This window comes from Formica exsecta, unplaced genomic scaffold (genome assembly GCF_003651465.1).
Source record: "Formica exsecta isolate Colony F162 unplaced genomic scaffold, ASM365146v1 scaffold11, whole genome shotgun sequence".
NCBI lineage: Eukaryota > Metazoa > Arthropoda > Insecta > Hymenoptera > Formicidae > Formica > Formica exsecta.
The window spans coordinates 1,269,566-1,285,173 of NW_021848439.1; the positions used below are offsets into that span (position 1 = coordinate 1,269,566).

Consider the following 15,608-nt stretch of genomic DNA (forward strand, 5'->3'; position numbering starts at 1 on the left):
CAAGAAGGGGATCACGGCGGCAGTCGTGGGATTTTTGGCGCGACCTCCGGGATACGTGGATCGAATTCCAGGGAGGTTCGAAGGGGCTTCAGAATTCTCGTAATATCCGGCTAACGTCCGTGCGGACCGGCGCGACCGCCGAATTCAAAGATAGATTCCACGTGAGTGTATAAGCGTGTTGAAACGAAGGGGCTTTACGGAAACGCGAGGAAAAATGGAGATAGAACCGGAAGAGATAGAGAAGCACGCGAGAGGGGTCGCGTTCTCGCGCTACCGAATGACAAATGGAGACCACAAGATTGCGCCTCCGACATCCAATTAGCCCGAGCTTCCTCTCCTTGTTCGGCTCTTTCCTGACGCTTCTGTACCACCTCTCTAGACTCACCCGTCGTCGCCCTCACAACGTCAGGTGCAGGACACCTCGTCCGCCGCGTCCTGTAAATGACCCGAAGAGCAAGAAGACCCCGTCCCTTTGTACGTTTAATCAACGAAGTTCAAACGTCATTCCGCCCGAGTTCGTATCATACAGCCATTTTCATCAACATCTGTGGCCCATACTCTCTAATCTGAATAGTCTGGTAATATCAGCCCTTAAGCGTTCGTGTGATTAGCGTCAACTATAAAAACCGCTCAATTTTACTTTTTTTTCTATTTAATGAAATGAATAATGAAATATTTAATGAATTCTATTTTCTATCTTATTGAAATTACGATGTAAGAATGAAATGGTAATTGTCAATTGTAAAATTTATAAGAATCAACGATGCATTATATCAGCGATTACGAGATGACACTTAAAAATTATTTACATTAGAATGCATTTAGTGTCAATTAAAATCGTTTGATGGGATGCAACTTTCATTTAATCTTTAACCGTATATCTATCTCGACTTGTTCCGCGGCGTGAATTATTCGTAATTCGCCCTTAATGGAGAATTACTTGACGTTCTCCGAGTTAAAATTGTGCGCCATGCGCCAGTGAACACGAGGTGGCACATCCTTGTCATCGTTCCCAAGCTGTGCCTTAATATTACGGTACCGAGTGCCGTCGAAGACGACGAAGACGACGACGAAGTCGAATCCCGATGTGAAAGGCGGCGGCGACGGCGGCCGCTTCATAACGTCTAAAGGGCGTCTATCGTCGCCTCGTCGGAAGACAAAACCGGCAATTACCGTCATTCCTTCCGCACGATAACCCAGCAGCTACGGCAGCTACGTCCGCGTGTTTGCAGAACGATCGATTTTCTTAACCCTTGCTACACAATCTCTCTCTGATTTCCCCGGCGCTCCCGGAATCGCTTCGTTGCCAACCGGGGGTTAAATAAATTGTGAATTTCACGATAAATCGAGCGCGAGAGATCTACGATTATTTCGCGCGGGTGATCGTATTCCTTGATCCCGGCTCGTAACATCCGAGCTCGAATTCCTCCTGGAAATATTCTTGGCCGTTGTAATTTGACGTCGAATAATCGGATATTTCGCGTAACGCGTCACTGTCTCGCAGCTCAATGTACATCCACAAATTTGTCGAAACATATTTAACATCAAATATCCTTCTGAAAGAACTAAAAAGACCAGAAGCGAGTCGCGAGATAAAACACGGAATGGATTTTCAGGATGAAAAATATTGACGACATGCTATCGTATAATTCTTTCACGTTTGGCAAAAAAGTTACACTTTTACAAATAGAAGCAATAAATTTATATGTTAATTATCCGAGTTGCAATCACTGCATAAATGTGTAATTTAAGCCATATTCATTATAAACATAAAAGCGCCTGTATCAAATAACGCGCGAAAAAGGATGCAATAATTAAATTAAATCAACATCTCGATCATTTTACGTTAGATCGCAATCAAATATAATAAATTAAACAAAATCTTTTATACGCTTTCAAGAAGAAAGAAAAAATGTAAAAATAGTAAAAGAAGATATCATGTGTGTATTACATATATTATTAACTAGTAAATAATACAAAAAAAAACAAGAATTATCAATTAAATTGTAAATTATTAGTTCCAAATTACCATCGCATTAAATTGAATAATAACTGTGTGATAAAAAGTTACGTATTGTATATCGTACATTCGATTTGACTTGTCGCGTTATGGTTAAAGAACGTGTCGCGAAAAAAAGAAACGGTCCCGACAGATTATAAAAATACTCGATGAGACGTATTCTTGCACTGTGGGGTGGGGATGCATATGTAACCGAACGATAAATCTTTGACAGTAGGCAGTTGGGTGGCAGTGTTTAGCGTGAGGCATGTGGCGGCCACGTTTGCTGGCTGTACTAGATACAGAGCAAACGGCTCTGTTACTAATTGCTCATTAGTCCGGATCACAGACATTCCGATCTGCGGTGCTCGGTAGTCGACGTTTATTTCCACCCGGTTGCGCGCGAACAACGATTTATTCCTCAATTCGTGCCCTAATTAATTAGTTAACTGTTCGATCGGGATTCGAAACAAACTTCCGCTAAACTTTCTTCGCTCAATGCAAAAAGTACTACTCGCTGATTTTTTTTTTTTTCTTTTTTAAACTAACTCGTTTAAACAGGCAAACATACGTACAGATCAATAGCCGTGTTACGCATGTTGTAATTGATTAGACGCTTTATTCTTGATTTTTCAAGATAATTATTAGAATTAGGATTTTGATTAATAATTATTAGATTATTTAAAATTATAGAAATTGAAGACATATTTTTCTTTAAACATACTTCTCTTGTCCTAAGAAGTTCGCATGATTAATGCGTGCGTCTGGGAATTGGTGTTGCCGATCGGCTGTAATATCTTAGTAACGAATAACTCCATTTAAAGAACAATGCGGAGAAGAATGTGGACGCGGAAGGATGCTTCTCGCGGTTGCCGAAAGAGCGAGACGAAGGACTCGAAAGATCAACGAATGCAATGGTGTTCACGGGAATGAATCGTCAGGAAGTGTAGCGAGCACGATTTGTTCGACTGAGAAAATACTATGGCGCGGAGGGAAAGGGATAAGAGGGAGGGAGAGAGAGTGTGAAAAGGATAGTGATGCCTCAAGATAGAGAGAAGGAAAGAGCGCGTTTTGCCGCGGCATTATGCGAGCCCGTCTTATCGTCCCGCTTCTAATGTTTGCTCGTTTTCGTGCCTCCTTCAGTTCCGGGCACTTCTCGGATCCGGCGTCTCCGGGCTTTGCGTGATTAATCACCATAAATAAATATCCCGCCTCGGCGCGAGATACCGCGCACCGGGAGAAAGAGATTACTTCTTGCCGAGGATTCTGCTACAATCATAGCGAGACGGGTAGAGAGAAACGCCCTTCCCCCGTTCCCATCCCACGGCGGGAAGAAGGCGCACGGCGGCGTAGCTCATCTCGTGGAAATAACGGGCTGACCATTAACTTGATTTTTAAATCTAGCGTAAGCGATAGTCTTCGCTGCATCCCACGCAATAAGCTACAATGCGCTCGACAGTTGCTTCTTAGATATTGTACGCTGAAAAATCGAGAAAGTCTTTAAAAAAATAGCTGAATCGTATTTTTAATATGCTTCTCGACAAGATGTTTGGGAAAAAGGTTTAAAGTGATTCATGTACCTTCTAAAAATCGGAAAATAAGATTAAGTTTTGAATAGATATAAGTAAATGAGTCTTCAAAAAAATAAATTCTTTTTTTAAGTATTTTTTTTCAAATTTCTAAAATATCTATTTTTAAATCAATAAATTACGGTAGATTGTAATAATTATTTTAGTATCAAAGAATAATTATCTATAATTTTAATCCATGTTTTTACGGAGTATTTTAACTTAATCTTATTATTATTTTAAACTATATCTCTTAATATTAGTATTTATTTAACTGGAGCGAGAAATTTTTTTTCTCATATAAGTGCAAATCTAAACGGAAAATATAATGTAATATATTTTTTCATTAGTCAATATGTACTGAAAATAACAAATAGTTTTCTACGTATTCTCATATCTCATTTTGTTTTTGTTTTTACGGTTTTCTTTTGAGTTTCCTCTCGTATTGCTTTTCCAATTTTGTGTCGCGTTAATTCCAAAAATAGTTAATTGAAAAACAATTCTCTCCAGCTCGACCTACATAGACTGTTGTCGAATAAATGACAACCTTATATTTTCTTATATAATATAACTCTATAATTATGATACAATATAATTACATCAGATCCAGAATTAATCTAAAAAGAGACAATTTCACGTAAGTTTGACTCAAAATTTTCATCAAAACATTACAGTGCTAATAGATAAATAAAGTAAGTTCATAAAAGATTTTAAAGACAGAATGGCAAGTTTTGTATTTTTTCTTATATTTACTCGTTTTTATCACTAAATATTTGTGTAATATAAAATTTGATATATTAAATTAATTGAAAATGTTTTGTCAATTTCTTTTATCATGTTCAGTTAAAATAATTGAAGAGATATATTATCACACTTATGTAATATTATTTTAATTTATAAGATTCCATCAATTTTATACTACTTTCATTACAATCAATGCATATTAACAAATTAAAAACAAATACAAAAATCTAATATCTGTTTAAATATTTTTGTTAATATAGATATAATTATAAATTCGTATTATATCATTTAATATTACATCGACGTTAAATAAATGTCTTAGAAAAACAATATTCGTAAGCGTAGAAAAAGTGTACGGCGTATAATGTTTGAAGTTTCATAAAATCTTAATACAAGCGCATTAATATTGCATAAACCACGTTCTTGCCTTTCAAGCCATTCTTTTCAATCCGAGCGCTACCCCCCGTCTGGCATTCGTTTAAACGAATGCGAGAGGCATACCACGCCGCACGCGTGTACTCATCACGGCAAAGCGGCACGAATTTGGCAAGGGAATGTTTTTGACAAATCACACACAGTGAGGATACTACTCGCCGATCCTTTGTCCGGATTCTTCTTACCCTCTCGAGCCACACAACGCGGGTTCGCGAAACTTAAACAATTGGAAGCCGGACGGTGGACGACAGATACGTAGAGAAACAAGATGTGTACAATAGAGTCTCTGATTGCTCTTGTGTATATTTCACATGTACCAAAAAAAAAAAAAAAAAAAAAAAAAAAAAAAAAATAAATATCATTAATAATTTATTTACAAGAGATAACCTCAATTCTCATTAACGTAACCGAGATAGGAGAGGAACGTAAAAAACGATATCGTGAAAAGAAAAAGAATTTCTCATACAAGACCACACATATGTGCGTTGACATGACTCTAGAGTGTCGTTCACGGTATGTTTACGGTATGCATGACATATATGCATATGTACGTACCTCATGTACCCGGTGGACGGCGAGCCGCACACTCAGCTCTTCTTCATCGCGCGTCCCGGTCTGCCTAGCCAAACGTCGATCGCGGTGGAAAAAAAAAAAAGAAATACAACGGTACAACAGTTATTACATTTTGACTTCTAAATGTAATATATTATCGTAAAACAAAGTCGAATTAAAACCTTTAAAATCGATCGTATGTATGTACGCGATAAAAATGTTAGGATAATCAGCTTAATCATAGATTATTGATGTAAAATATTCTCATTTTCGAAGTAAAGTGAATCCTTATTTATTCACGCACATTGCATGTAAGTTATTTATATCAATTTGCATGCAAAGTTTGCAGAAACAAGAGATCCAGCTTATCATTGCGAGATCTTGTTTTATAAAATAAAAAAATATTATAATATATAAAGACTGAAAGAATAAACCAAAAAATAAAACACAAATCTATCGATGGGTAAGATATCTTTCATATGAAACAAAATTCTTCCTAATTATCCTTATTATTTTATAACAAAATTATTTTAATAGATATATTTACTCTAATTCAAAGACATTTACTGATAATGTATAGTGATACACAGTGATAGTCAACATTCTTTAAATTTTTCTACCTTGTCGAAAAGGGTTAGTCCGTCAAGTGGCGCTGCTTGCGGAAAAACTTCGTATCAAGATTCACCCCTTTCTAAAAGGGGTTGAATATTCCAATAGAATATTCGACTTCGACCGCAATTAATCGAAAAACATAAATGTAAAATCGATAAAAATGAAAAAGATAAACAAGGTATAATTATATATATATTATTATTATATTTGAATTCTATATATAATACAAATTCTATAACAAATGTTGTTGTGAGAACAGTTGTGGAAACTCAATTATACTATAATTTAATTTATACTTGTTTAAGCTGAAATTTTCTGTTACTAGAGAATCCTACAGACAATTTCCAATGATTAATTTAGATTCCGCCGTTGGGTCAAAAATAGTCTATTTTTTACATCCTCCTTAATCATAATTTCTAATTATGCTAAAACGTAGTAGCATTTAAGTTACCCCCATAGAAATTGTATTGTCATGGTTTTAATCGCGAAAAAACATATACATTCAAAATATTTGAAAAGCATTTTTTAAATTTCTTGTTGTCACTTATTTATTAATATATCCGTCTGTTATCTGTAATATGGACGGCGCAGCATTATAGAAAATATATCTGGCGCATCGCGCCGTTATTATACCAAGTCACAGAATCGATTCTCAACAACATTATACATCGCCGGGGTGCAATAACCAACGCGGGATCCACCTACAACCAACGCGTTCGCCATCCTTCCTTCCCCCTCCTTTCTCTCTTACCATTGTAGATAATCGCCTCGTAATTCACATATCCAGGGTCATTATTATTCATACTTGGAGTGAGACTGCGGTATGCAAAGGCAAATTGCCAGCCGGACCGGGCGAATACCGGTGGTACTTGCATACGTACATTAGGGGCTTAGCTTCTCATAGAGTATTGTAACGCATCGAGCATTACGTTATGCGCGCGTGTATCGCACGACCAAAGTGTGTCACGAGGAAAAGAGTGAGTTTACTTTGGAAGTTAATAACGCTTTAGTCAACCGAACGTGCAACGTGAGACACGCTTTCCCATTAAAGGGGATGGAGCTCGGAGTCACGAGCGATGAGTTTATAAGCCGCGCTCGGCTGCTGTCGCCGAGATCGTATATCGTGAGAATATAACGTAAATAATTACCGTCACGACGCTGTGTATGTTTACCGTAAACTTCACCTTTAACGGTGAAAATGAACGGGGCGGCGAAAGCTCGATGTCCCGAGACAAGACGTTGAGCGATCGGCAAGATTTCGCGAAGGCGGGGTAGCTCGCTTGACGCGCGAGTCGCGTCAATTATTATAACGTCGAGCTTTTACAATGGTACTTAAAGCGGCATTTGCTTGTTTATCTTTAAAGCATCTCGCAATAAAAGTAAATTGCCGGTTACGTGCAAACGGTACGGGAATTGAACCGCTTTAACCACGGCGCTACCCCGACAATTATAAAGGCAATAAAGGAAAGAATTAGCCAGCGGCCGTGGCTGTCATTTGTTGCTGTTCAGAGGCATAATTATCCTTTGTTTCGTCTAATTATTGAACCAAGCGGGAGACGTAAAATCCGCTTCTGCGTCAGCATTTCTTTTTTCGTATCGATATCTCTTCCACCGGTAATATACACGTATCCGAGATATGTATGTCGAGGGTGGTGTACTTTATTGGCTATATATTTTGTCCTTCGCACATAACACGCAAGCCAAAGTGTACTCGCCGAAGTCGCGCCACCTTTTTACAACACGCTCCGTAATATCTCTCTGCGATTGATGGTTGGAAAAAGAGGAAAGAGACCTCGACGATCACGCGAGACCTGTAAACGGTTATCGCATCATTCGACCGGAAATACGCTTCTGGCGGCCGGAAAAAAAAAGTCGGGACCGTCTGTATAATTATTTTGTATATTACTTTGCGATATTCAAGGTTCTTTTGGCGCGAATCTCCAATCTCCTAGTTTGTCTTCCTCGTGGAAAATTAGGCAAACGCGTTTTATTTAAATTATTATCGATTTGTGCTCTCGAGACGCGATTCGACGCAAAGTTTCACGTTGTCCGGCCTGTTATTTTTTCACGGGTCATTTTCGAGTATTCATAGCCCGGCGCGTTTGAACGTGAAAAGAGAGAGAGAGAGAGAGAGAGAGAGAGAGAAAGAAAGAAGGAGAGAGAGAGAAAGAGATCGATCATGCCGCGCAGATTTGCGGAATTCCTCGGCCGCTAGTCGGGCCCGCCCCGTCTCCGCGTGTCAAATGAAAATATGTCACTGCCAGTCGGTGGCAGTCGAAATCCGGACGCGGTGGCGTTCTCATCAGCATGCGAAAACTTTGTTATTTGTTTGAACACGTTAAATTATGCATGCGCAATATGCTGACGGCTTTCGACGGGGTTTTAGGGGGAAGGTAAAGAGAGGGAGGGGGGAACGGAAGAGGAGAACGCGAGTTTGGACGCGGAGAAGGGCGCGATTCGCGGGGGTGAAGCTCGGAAAGAACGGATGAGGGGGTGAGAGGAGAAACAGTGCCACACATAGAGAGGAGAGTCGGAAAGGGTGTGCAGCCTTTCTCTCAAACGTAATTGAAACAACAATAAAGTACGAACGCACAACAATGAACGCGTCTAATAACCCCGAGCTCTTTGCCAGCTCTATATCACGGCCTGAAAACGAAGGGGCCTCGTGCCGGCTCTGTCGCTCGAGGGGCGTGAAGATATGATTAAATTATACGGCGGGGGTACAAGCTGTTCGCCACGTCCGCCAAGTTTATGTTCTCGTACGATCAAACCATCTTACGTCTAGGCCGATCAGTTAACTCGAATTAATATATTTTCTTGAAAATACTTGAAAATATTTGAATTTTATTTTATCCAACTCAATTTATTAAAACGTTATAAAAAGTATATATTATAAAAATTTTATTTTTGACCTTATCAGTCGACGTTAAGATAAATATTTAATTTTTTAAATATCCTTTCCAGGTTTTCGTTAAATGCACAAGTGTCGGTCTAACATTTAACAGAGATCCATACGTAGATTGAGAGAACGCAGTGACGTTTCATGTGAAAATATAATTATACGTCAAACGCGGAAGCCTTTTCTCGCTTTTACATGCGCAGACGTATATACATAATCCTGTTTTAAAAGTCATAGAACTATATTATGCACAGAGTGCTCGAATATTTTAACTTAATGCGCGGGGTTTGTTGATAAAAAGATAATTCAGTAGCTAAAGCAGTGCAACATATATATAAAAGTGCAAAGTGGCAACTCGACAAGACAATGTTTGATTAACGACTGTATGACATAAGTTATAGATGATACTTATTCAAAAACGCAGTCACACGATCATTCAGATACATTTAATATTAACAGATATTAAAAATCACCAAAGAGCGGAGCGAGTTTGTACGTACGAATGATTCAAATCGACAAGAGCACATCTATACGTGTGTGTATGTAGTTTATGAGTTAATGCGCCGCGGTGTGCGCGATGTATTTTTCGATCCGTTGACAAACGAACGGACGAACGTGACATGGTCGCGCTAATCAAAATCCGATGCAGCAACGACCGCCGATTAAGCGGTGGTCCCCTTCTGAAACGGCCCTCCGTCACGAATTCGCGACGAGGATGCGATCGGTCGGTCGAACGGTTTTTGACATAGGTCCGCGATTGCGCCGACCTCTCTCCCCAATTTCCCTCGTGTGTGTATACTTGGCATATACATACATATTTATACAGTGCTCGCTCGCGTCCACGTCGATCGTCCCGGAGCGACACACGGTCGGCCGGCTTTCCCTCTCTTCCGCAGATCCGTTTAAAATATGAAACGCGCGGGAGGGGTGACAGCTAAAATCTGCAGGAAGTTCGTACAATGCAGTCAGACTGCGGGCTACGCCGCGAGAAAGGAAGCTGGTCAATTGAAAACAGGGTGACCGAGTTTCGAGCTTCCTCTCTCCCCCTTACTCTCCTTCCGCGTTTCATCCAGCAACGTTCTCTGCGTCATTTCACTGTCTCGAAAAGCGTATCGAGTTCTTAGCGAAACAGCCTTTTCTCCTGTCATCTTCTGCTCTTTGGCAGGATGCATTTTTGCGAGATGAACTGTAATAGAATAATAATGGTTCAATATACGAGAGAAAATCGTGAACTGCACCGCAACAAACCATCACTAATATATAAGTGATTTAAAAGAAATAAAAGGTAATATTCACCGCTGTTTTTTTTTTTAGTCTTTTGGTTTGAATTCTGAAGATACGTTAACCTGATGAACGTTGATCAAATGTTTCATAAAAAATGTAAGAATTACAATTTGTCAAATCGTCATTGCACATCTTGCAAAATTGTTTCATATTGGTTTCCACACAGTTATAATAATTCAATAGCCAGGTATGGAGTCTGCACATTGCATATTCATTAACTTCATGCATATCGACTAAATGAGAATACATTTTGTAATCTTCTCTTCTTCCAAGAAAAGTATTGTTACAAATTTTGCATCGCAAATAACCGTTTCGTGTTCTTTTAAAATGCTTGGAAATTAACGTCCATTTTTTCTCTCTTGAGTCTCTTGATGAAACACAATTGTTATAAACATCATTATGTTTAGTCTCTATATATTTTTGTACTTGTCGTTTGTTTATTTGAAGCTGATAATTTGCGTTACAAATACTGCATATTGTCATAATATTTTCTATTGTAATATATATTCCCATCTCCAGTTCAACAATTTTTTCGGCATGATATCCGCTATTTGTCACAAATCGTGTGTCACTAAATACAAAAAAAAGAATTATTTCAAGCAAAAGTATACGAAAAATAAGAAGTTAATAGAAGAAAAAGGGAAAGATCGCGGAGAGACGTATAATTCTTTGTATATATATAAATATAAATATTGATACATAGTCTAAATCTGTCTAACGGCTCGCTTTATTACTTTTTTATTCGATAATCGCGATATTAGATTTAGGCTAAAAATACGCGTAGTCAAAAACAATTATAATAAATAAATGCAAATGTTAATTATTAATAAATCTTGATATAACGTTAGCTAAATCAAGTTGGCTGGAATGTTTAATAATACTTATGAACTACAAATGATACTCATTTGATTTGAATATCTATAATACTTGTGATAAAAAAATCTATTAAGCATAAAAACATATAATTACAATTCAAAATTCGATGGAAAACATTTTATTGCACGCTCAGAATTTTTGTTGCATTGTTTTTATATGTGTGTATTTTATTTCTTGTTATCTTAATGTATAATATAAGAATGATGTTATCACATATATTGCCATTAAGTTATATTTATACAAGCAGAAAGCATCAGTGTTGGTATAGGTGAACAGATTAGTTGCATATATTTCTAAGTATTCGAGAAATATTTGCACATGTCACTAATTGCTCGTTGATATTATAGGATAAAAGCTTAACGCGACACAATGGCGCATACATATAACGTCGATATCGGGATAGAAAGGATTAAAACGCGGTGCCACGTGAAATACGTTTACTATCTTGTTACAACGTCAATCAAAACGCACACGGCAATAAATCATCAGCGTATTATATCCCACGGATCATATACCGAAAACTCCATATCGTATACGTTGATGGCGCGTTAGATATAGGCGCGTTACAATATTATCTTCCAGTAAATGTAATAAATTTTCGTAACGCCGCCAGGTATTTTATACGGGAAATATTTAACGCACGCGCGCGCACGCGTGGCGAGATATCCAAAATTAAATCGTTCGCGCCATCAGGCGCACATAATAAAGAGACAGCGCGATGTCGGCTATCGCCACCGGGAACTCGGTAAAATCGAGCGGATATCGTTTGAATAGAGTGTACTCGGTGCTATTCGCCCCTTAAATTCACCATCCTTTCGTCGTCGTCGTCGTCGTCGTCGTCGTCGTCGTCGTCGTTTCTGGCTTCCGTCTGGCGTACGTCGCGCGCGAGCTCTTATTAAAGGTGGCGATTTATCGCTAGTAATAACGGTGCGGTCTGGTGCGAATATCTCCCGCCAAGCTTCTCTCGGAGGAGCAAGCTCGCAAGATCGTCTCGTGAAGAGGAAGAGGTCAGAAACTGGAAAGTAAGGGTTTATTCGTAGTAACCCCATTCGAGTGGGGGGAAAGAGGACGAGGGGTAGTTGGAGCGGCAGTGTGTTATCAAGCGTGCGTTAAGCGCGCTATGTGCGCGCGTTTTCCGGAGTAGATTAACAATTCCTGACATTTTAGTGGCGCTCCGGATGCGTTAACGCCACTTCAAGTACCGTAGTGCTCGGCTGTAACGAGCTCCAGGATTGATTAACCGCCCCTGTCGAGCGACCCGCAACTACGGACTACTACGTGCTTCTCTAAGCAAACGAGACGACGGCCCGACGAAAGATGCTCGGAACTTATAATTACCGCTTGATTAATTGCCATTTTGACAGATAACTCGGAAACGGAGAGAATTTTTCACCGACGACTATAGTCGTCTCGTTGAGCAACGAACGGTCTACTGTGTATGCGTCGATTAATCTTCTTAAAATATCGGACTCTATGTAAATTAGTCGACTGTCTGCCGACTTTTTGAACAGCCGTTGGACGGATCGGCAGTTGCATTAAAATCTGGAAAATAGAAAATATTCATCACGGGAATAAAAGAACACACGAAGCATACGCGGATCTCCGGGCATCCTGCGAATAAATGCAGGGATATTCGATCAACTCGGCTAGCTTTTTCTCTCGTTGATTTTCATAATGCGAAATCCAACATCCGCGCGCAAGCTTGAGATAAAGTAGAAACAAGAAAGACAATCGACCGTGAAATTTATCTGAAAGAATCGATCGCAGAGATACTTGATTTGGATTATATACGATCAGATATTTATTGACAGGTATTAATCGTAAGTTTCGAGAGCGGAATGTTAGTCTGTGAAAAAATCTTGATCGGTCAACAAGCGGCATTAACCATAAGCGTGATAGACAGCGGCAGGTGTTTTCCCACGTCGAGAATAGTGATCGAACGATGGATCGCCCGGCCGGGTTTGGATCGCGCATATACATGGACGGAAGGAACGGGTCACCTGCTCAAGGGGTTAAGAAGACGAATAAGCATTATTCATACCGCGTGAACGCTTATCCTTAAGTTATTCATCTCATGAATTAGTAAACACGATGAAGAGAAGCTCTGGCTCACGCGCATCCCTACAAGGAAGCTTACTAGAATATTAAGTCCAAAGATTTCCTTGTCTTTCGTACTTACCTCATCTTCAGAAAATGCACCAATTTTGAAATTAATTAATTCAAATTGTTATATATAATATTGCCGTAACAACGATCTCAGAGACTTCAAGAAAAACTTGATTTATATTTTTCTCTTGGAGAAAAACTTACAACAAAAATTATATTAAAATATTTAAAGAAAAAATACTCATAGTATTAATCTAAATTTTAATAATACTTTCTAGATTAAAAATAGGACCGTCGAACGTGCATATAATACGTTCGTACATCTCTCGTTCCTCTCGATCTTTCGTATTTCCGTTCAATAAAATTTTCAAAGAATTTCCAAAGATATAGAAGGGTCTCAATATTCCCTCGTCCAGAACCGCAAGCCTTCTATCGCGCTGGTCGGTAATATTTAAAGAAAGGAGAAAACGACTTAGCGCGCACGGCAAGAGCGCGAAATGTTTATCGCTCGCCTCTCGTCATCGTCGAAGTGCGAACGACTATAGGCTGGAAATAGATTACAAACGTAATATTTCAAGCGTCGTAAATATATTCCCCGCTGCCGGTGCGATGTGAACTTTTCGTGCCTTTTCGTCCTTTTTCTCTGCCGTTCGTCTCGCGCCGACTGGCAGTTGCGACGTCGCGATCTAATTGGGATAAGAAGAATTTTTGTGCCCAGTGGCCCCTTAATTGGTTGCCCGTCATTAACAGTGGTTTTATGACTCTAATTATCATTGCGTAAACCTTAGGACGTCAAGGCCTCCTTGAGTCTCTCGTGAACTTTGGAATGTAGTCGAGTTTATCATGCAACAAGACGATTTATTTATATCAAACGTCTTTTGCAATTTTATTTTCTATTTAAATATAAAATTTTATTTTATTCCCTTAATTTAAATATTTAGATTGATGAAAATAATCGTACAAATAACAAATGCAGTTATATATGAAATTTTTTGCGAGGACAATATAAGATCTAGTAAAAATGTTACCCGCATAAGGCAGCTAAAACTTTGACATTGATAACATCTTGTAAAGATTATGTATTTTCAACAGAGCTACTTAATGAAAAAAAATATATATTGTACAAAATATTACCAATATGTAGATAATATATTAAAGGCATTTTTATATAATATATAAACGCTGGTAAAGTTATATTGAGTTATAGATCCGCTGATTAATCTCAACAGAATTATCAAAAATGATTGGCAATGTTATATCTAGATATAAAAAGATTTATATATGTAAATATATGAGTCGTCATGTATCGAAATCACGCGAAGATCTTAACATATGTGATTCTTTTATAACAAATTATGTCAACATACTAGCATAATTTGTCTAACTTGCAAAAGTTTTTTGTTTAGACAAAATAGATTCTTTTGTAAAAATAATGTTTCTGGATTATTTAATAAGGAGACTACATATGTGTGCGAAAGTAGTCTTAACTTAAGTCTTCGTTTCTTGTTGTTGCTGCTGTTGCGGTTGCACTTCGTCGGCCTCCCAATTTTCAACATCCTGTAGCGGGTAATTCCACGGTTGGATTTTGGCTGATCCGAAAATCGCAAATATCACGAAAGCCGAAACCTGGGCGACAATGGTAATCCAGAATGCGACTCTCCAACGCGCTATAGTATGCTACAGGAGGACATAAGTAAACGTAAAAAATTATATACAATAATCATAAACGTGATAATATAATAAAATAAATAAACAAAATATCGAACATTATTTTTATATCTATACTTTAAAATACGCGTACGTTGTGAAATTTAATCTGGATATTTTGAAATTACTTTGGCAATTACTTGGTAATGTTCTGAAATTACTTTGCAAATTACTTTACGATGAGAAGCAAATAATATAACGTTATAAATCTCATTCTCTATCTCTTAATGTTACAATAAAGTTAAGTTTGCAGTTGATTGTGCAATTAGGATTCAGTGTCTCCCGGAGAAAATGTCAACTTAACTTCCTTATCGGCTTAAAACCCCGTTCCACTTTCCGTAAAACTTGAGAAAAGTGGAATTCTTGCGCGCGGATAACTTATTAAAGATTCGAGAGAAATCGGCGATTTATGTCACGTTGTTCTTAGCAGACATTTCTCGAACGCGTTAACGCTATTCTATAACTGGCGTTCAGAATCTTCACTCATTTAATCTATTCCTTTTTATCTTTGAATAAAGGAGGAATTTCTATTTATATATGTAAAAAATAAAATTTGAAATACGTACTTATGAATACCGCAATTTTACGAGCAACCGTCTGCGACCAATATCCTCTTTTCCGTCCCCAATCCAAAACTCTTCCAATCATTGGATTAGTGAAGGCATTCACCAGGTACGGCGTGCAGACAATAGTGGCATTCTATATAAAACAGGTTGAAAATATGTGACGCACAAAAAGAAGTTAAAGTTTATATCTTATTAATTATAAGTTGTGTATACAAAAATTTGCAGAATAAAATTAATACTACATGCAAAAAAAAATATAT

At 38.1% G+C, this 15,608-nt stretch overlaps 2 protein-coding genes across 2 annotated transcripts in view; one reads left to right on the forward strand and one right to left on the reverse strand.

Annotated features, from left to right (window-relative positions):
• LOC115235545 overlaps positions 1-15,608 on the forward strand; it is a 260,661-nt gene that overhangs the window by 100,385 nt on the left and 144,668 nt on the right. The gene's annotated exons all lie outside the window — the stretch shown is intronic.
• The window catches only part of LOC115235542 (sialin-like), a 6,576-nt gene continuing 4,967 nt past the window's right edge, over positions 14,000-15,608 (reverse strand). Inside the window, exon 6 of the mRNA XM_029807399.1 lies at positions 14,000-14,641. Coding sequence (XP_029663259.1) covers positions 14,564-14,641 — 78 coding nt within the window. The 3' untranslated portion in view covers positions 14,000-14,563. The remainder of the gene's footprint in view (positions 14,642-15,608) is intronic.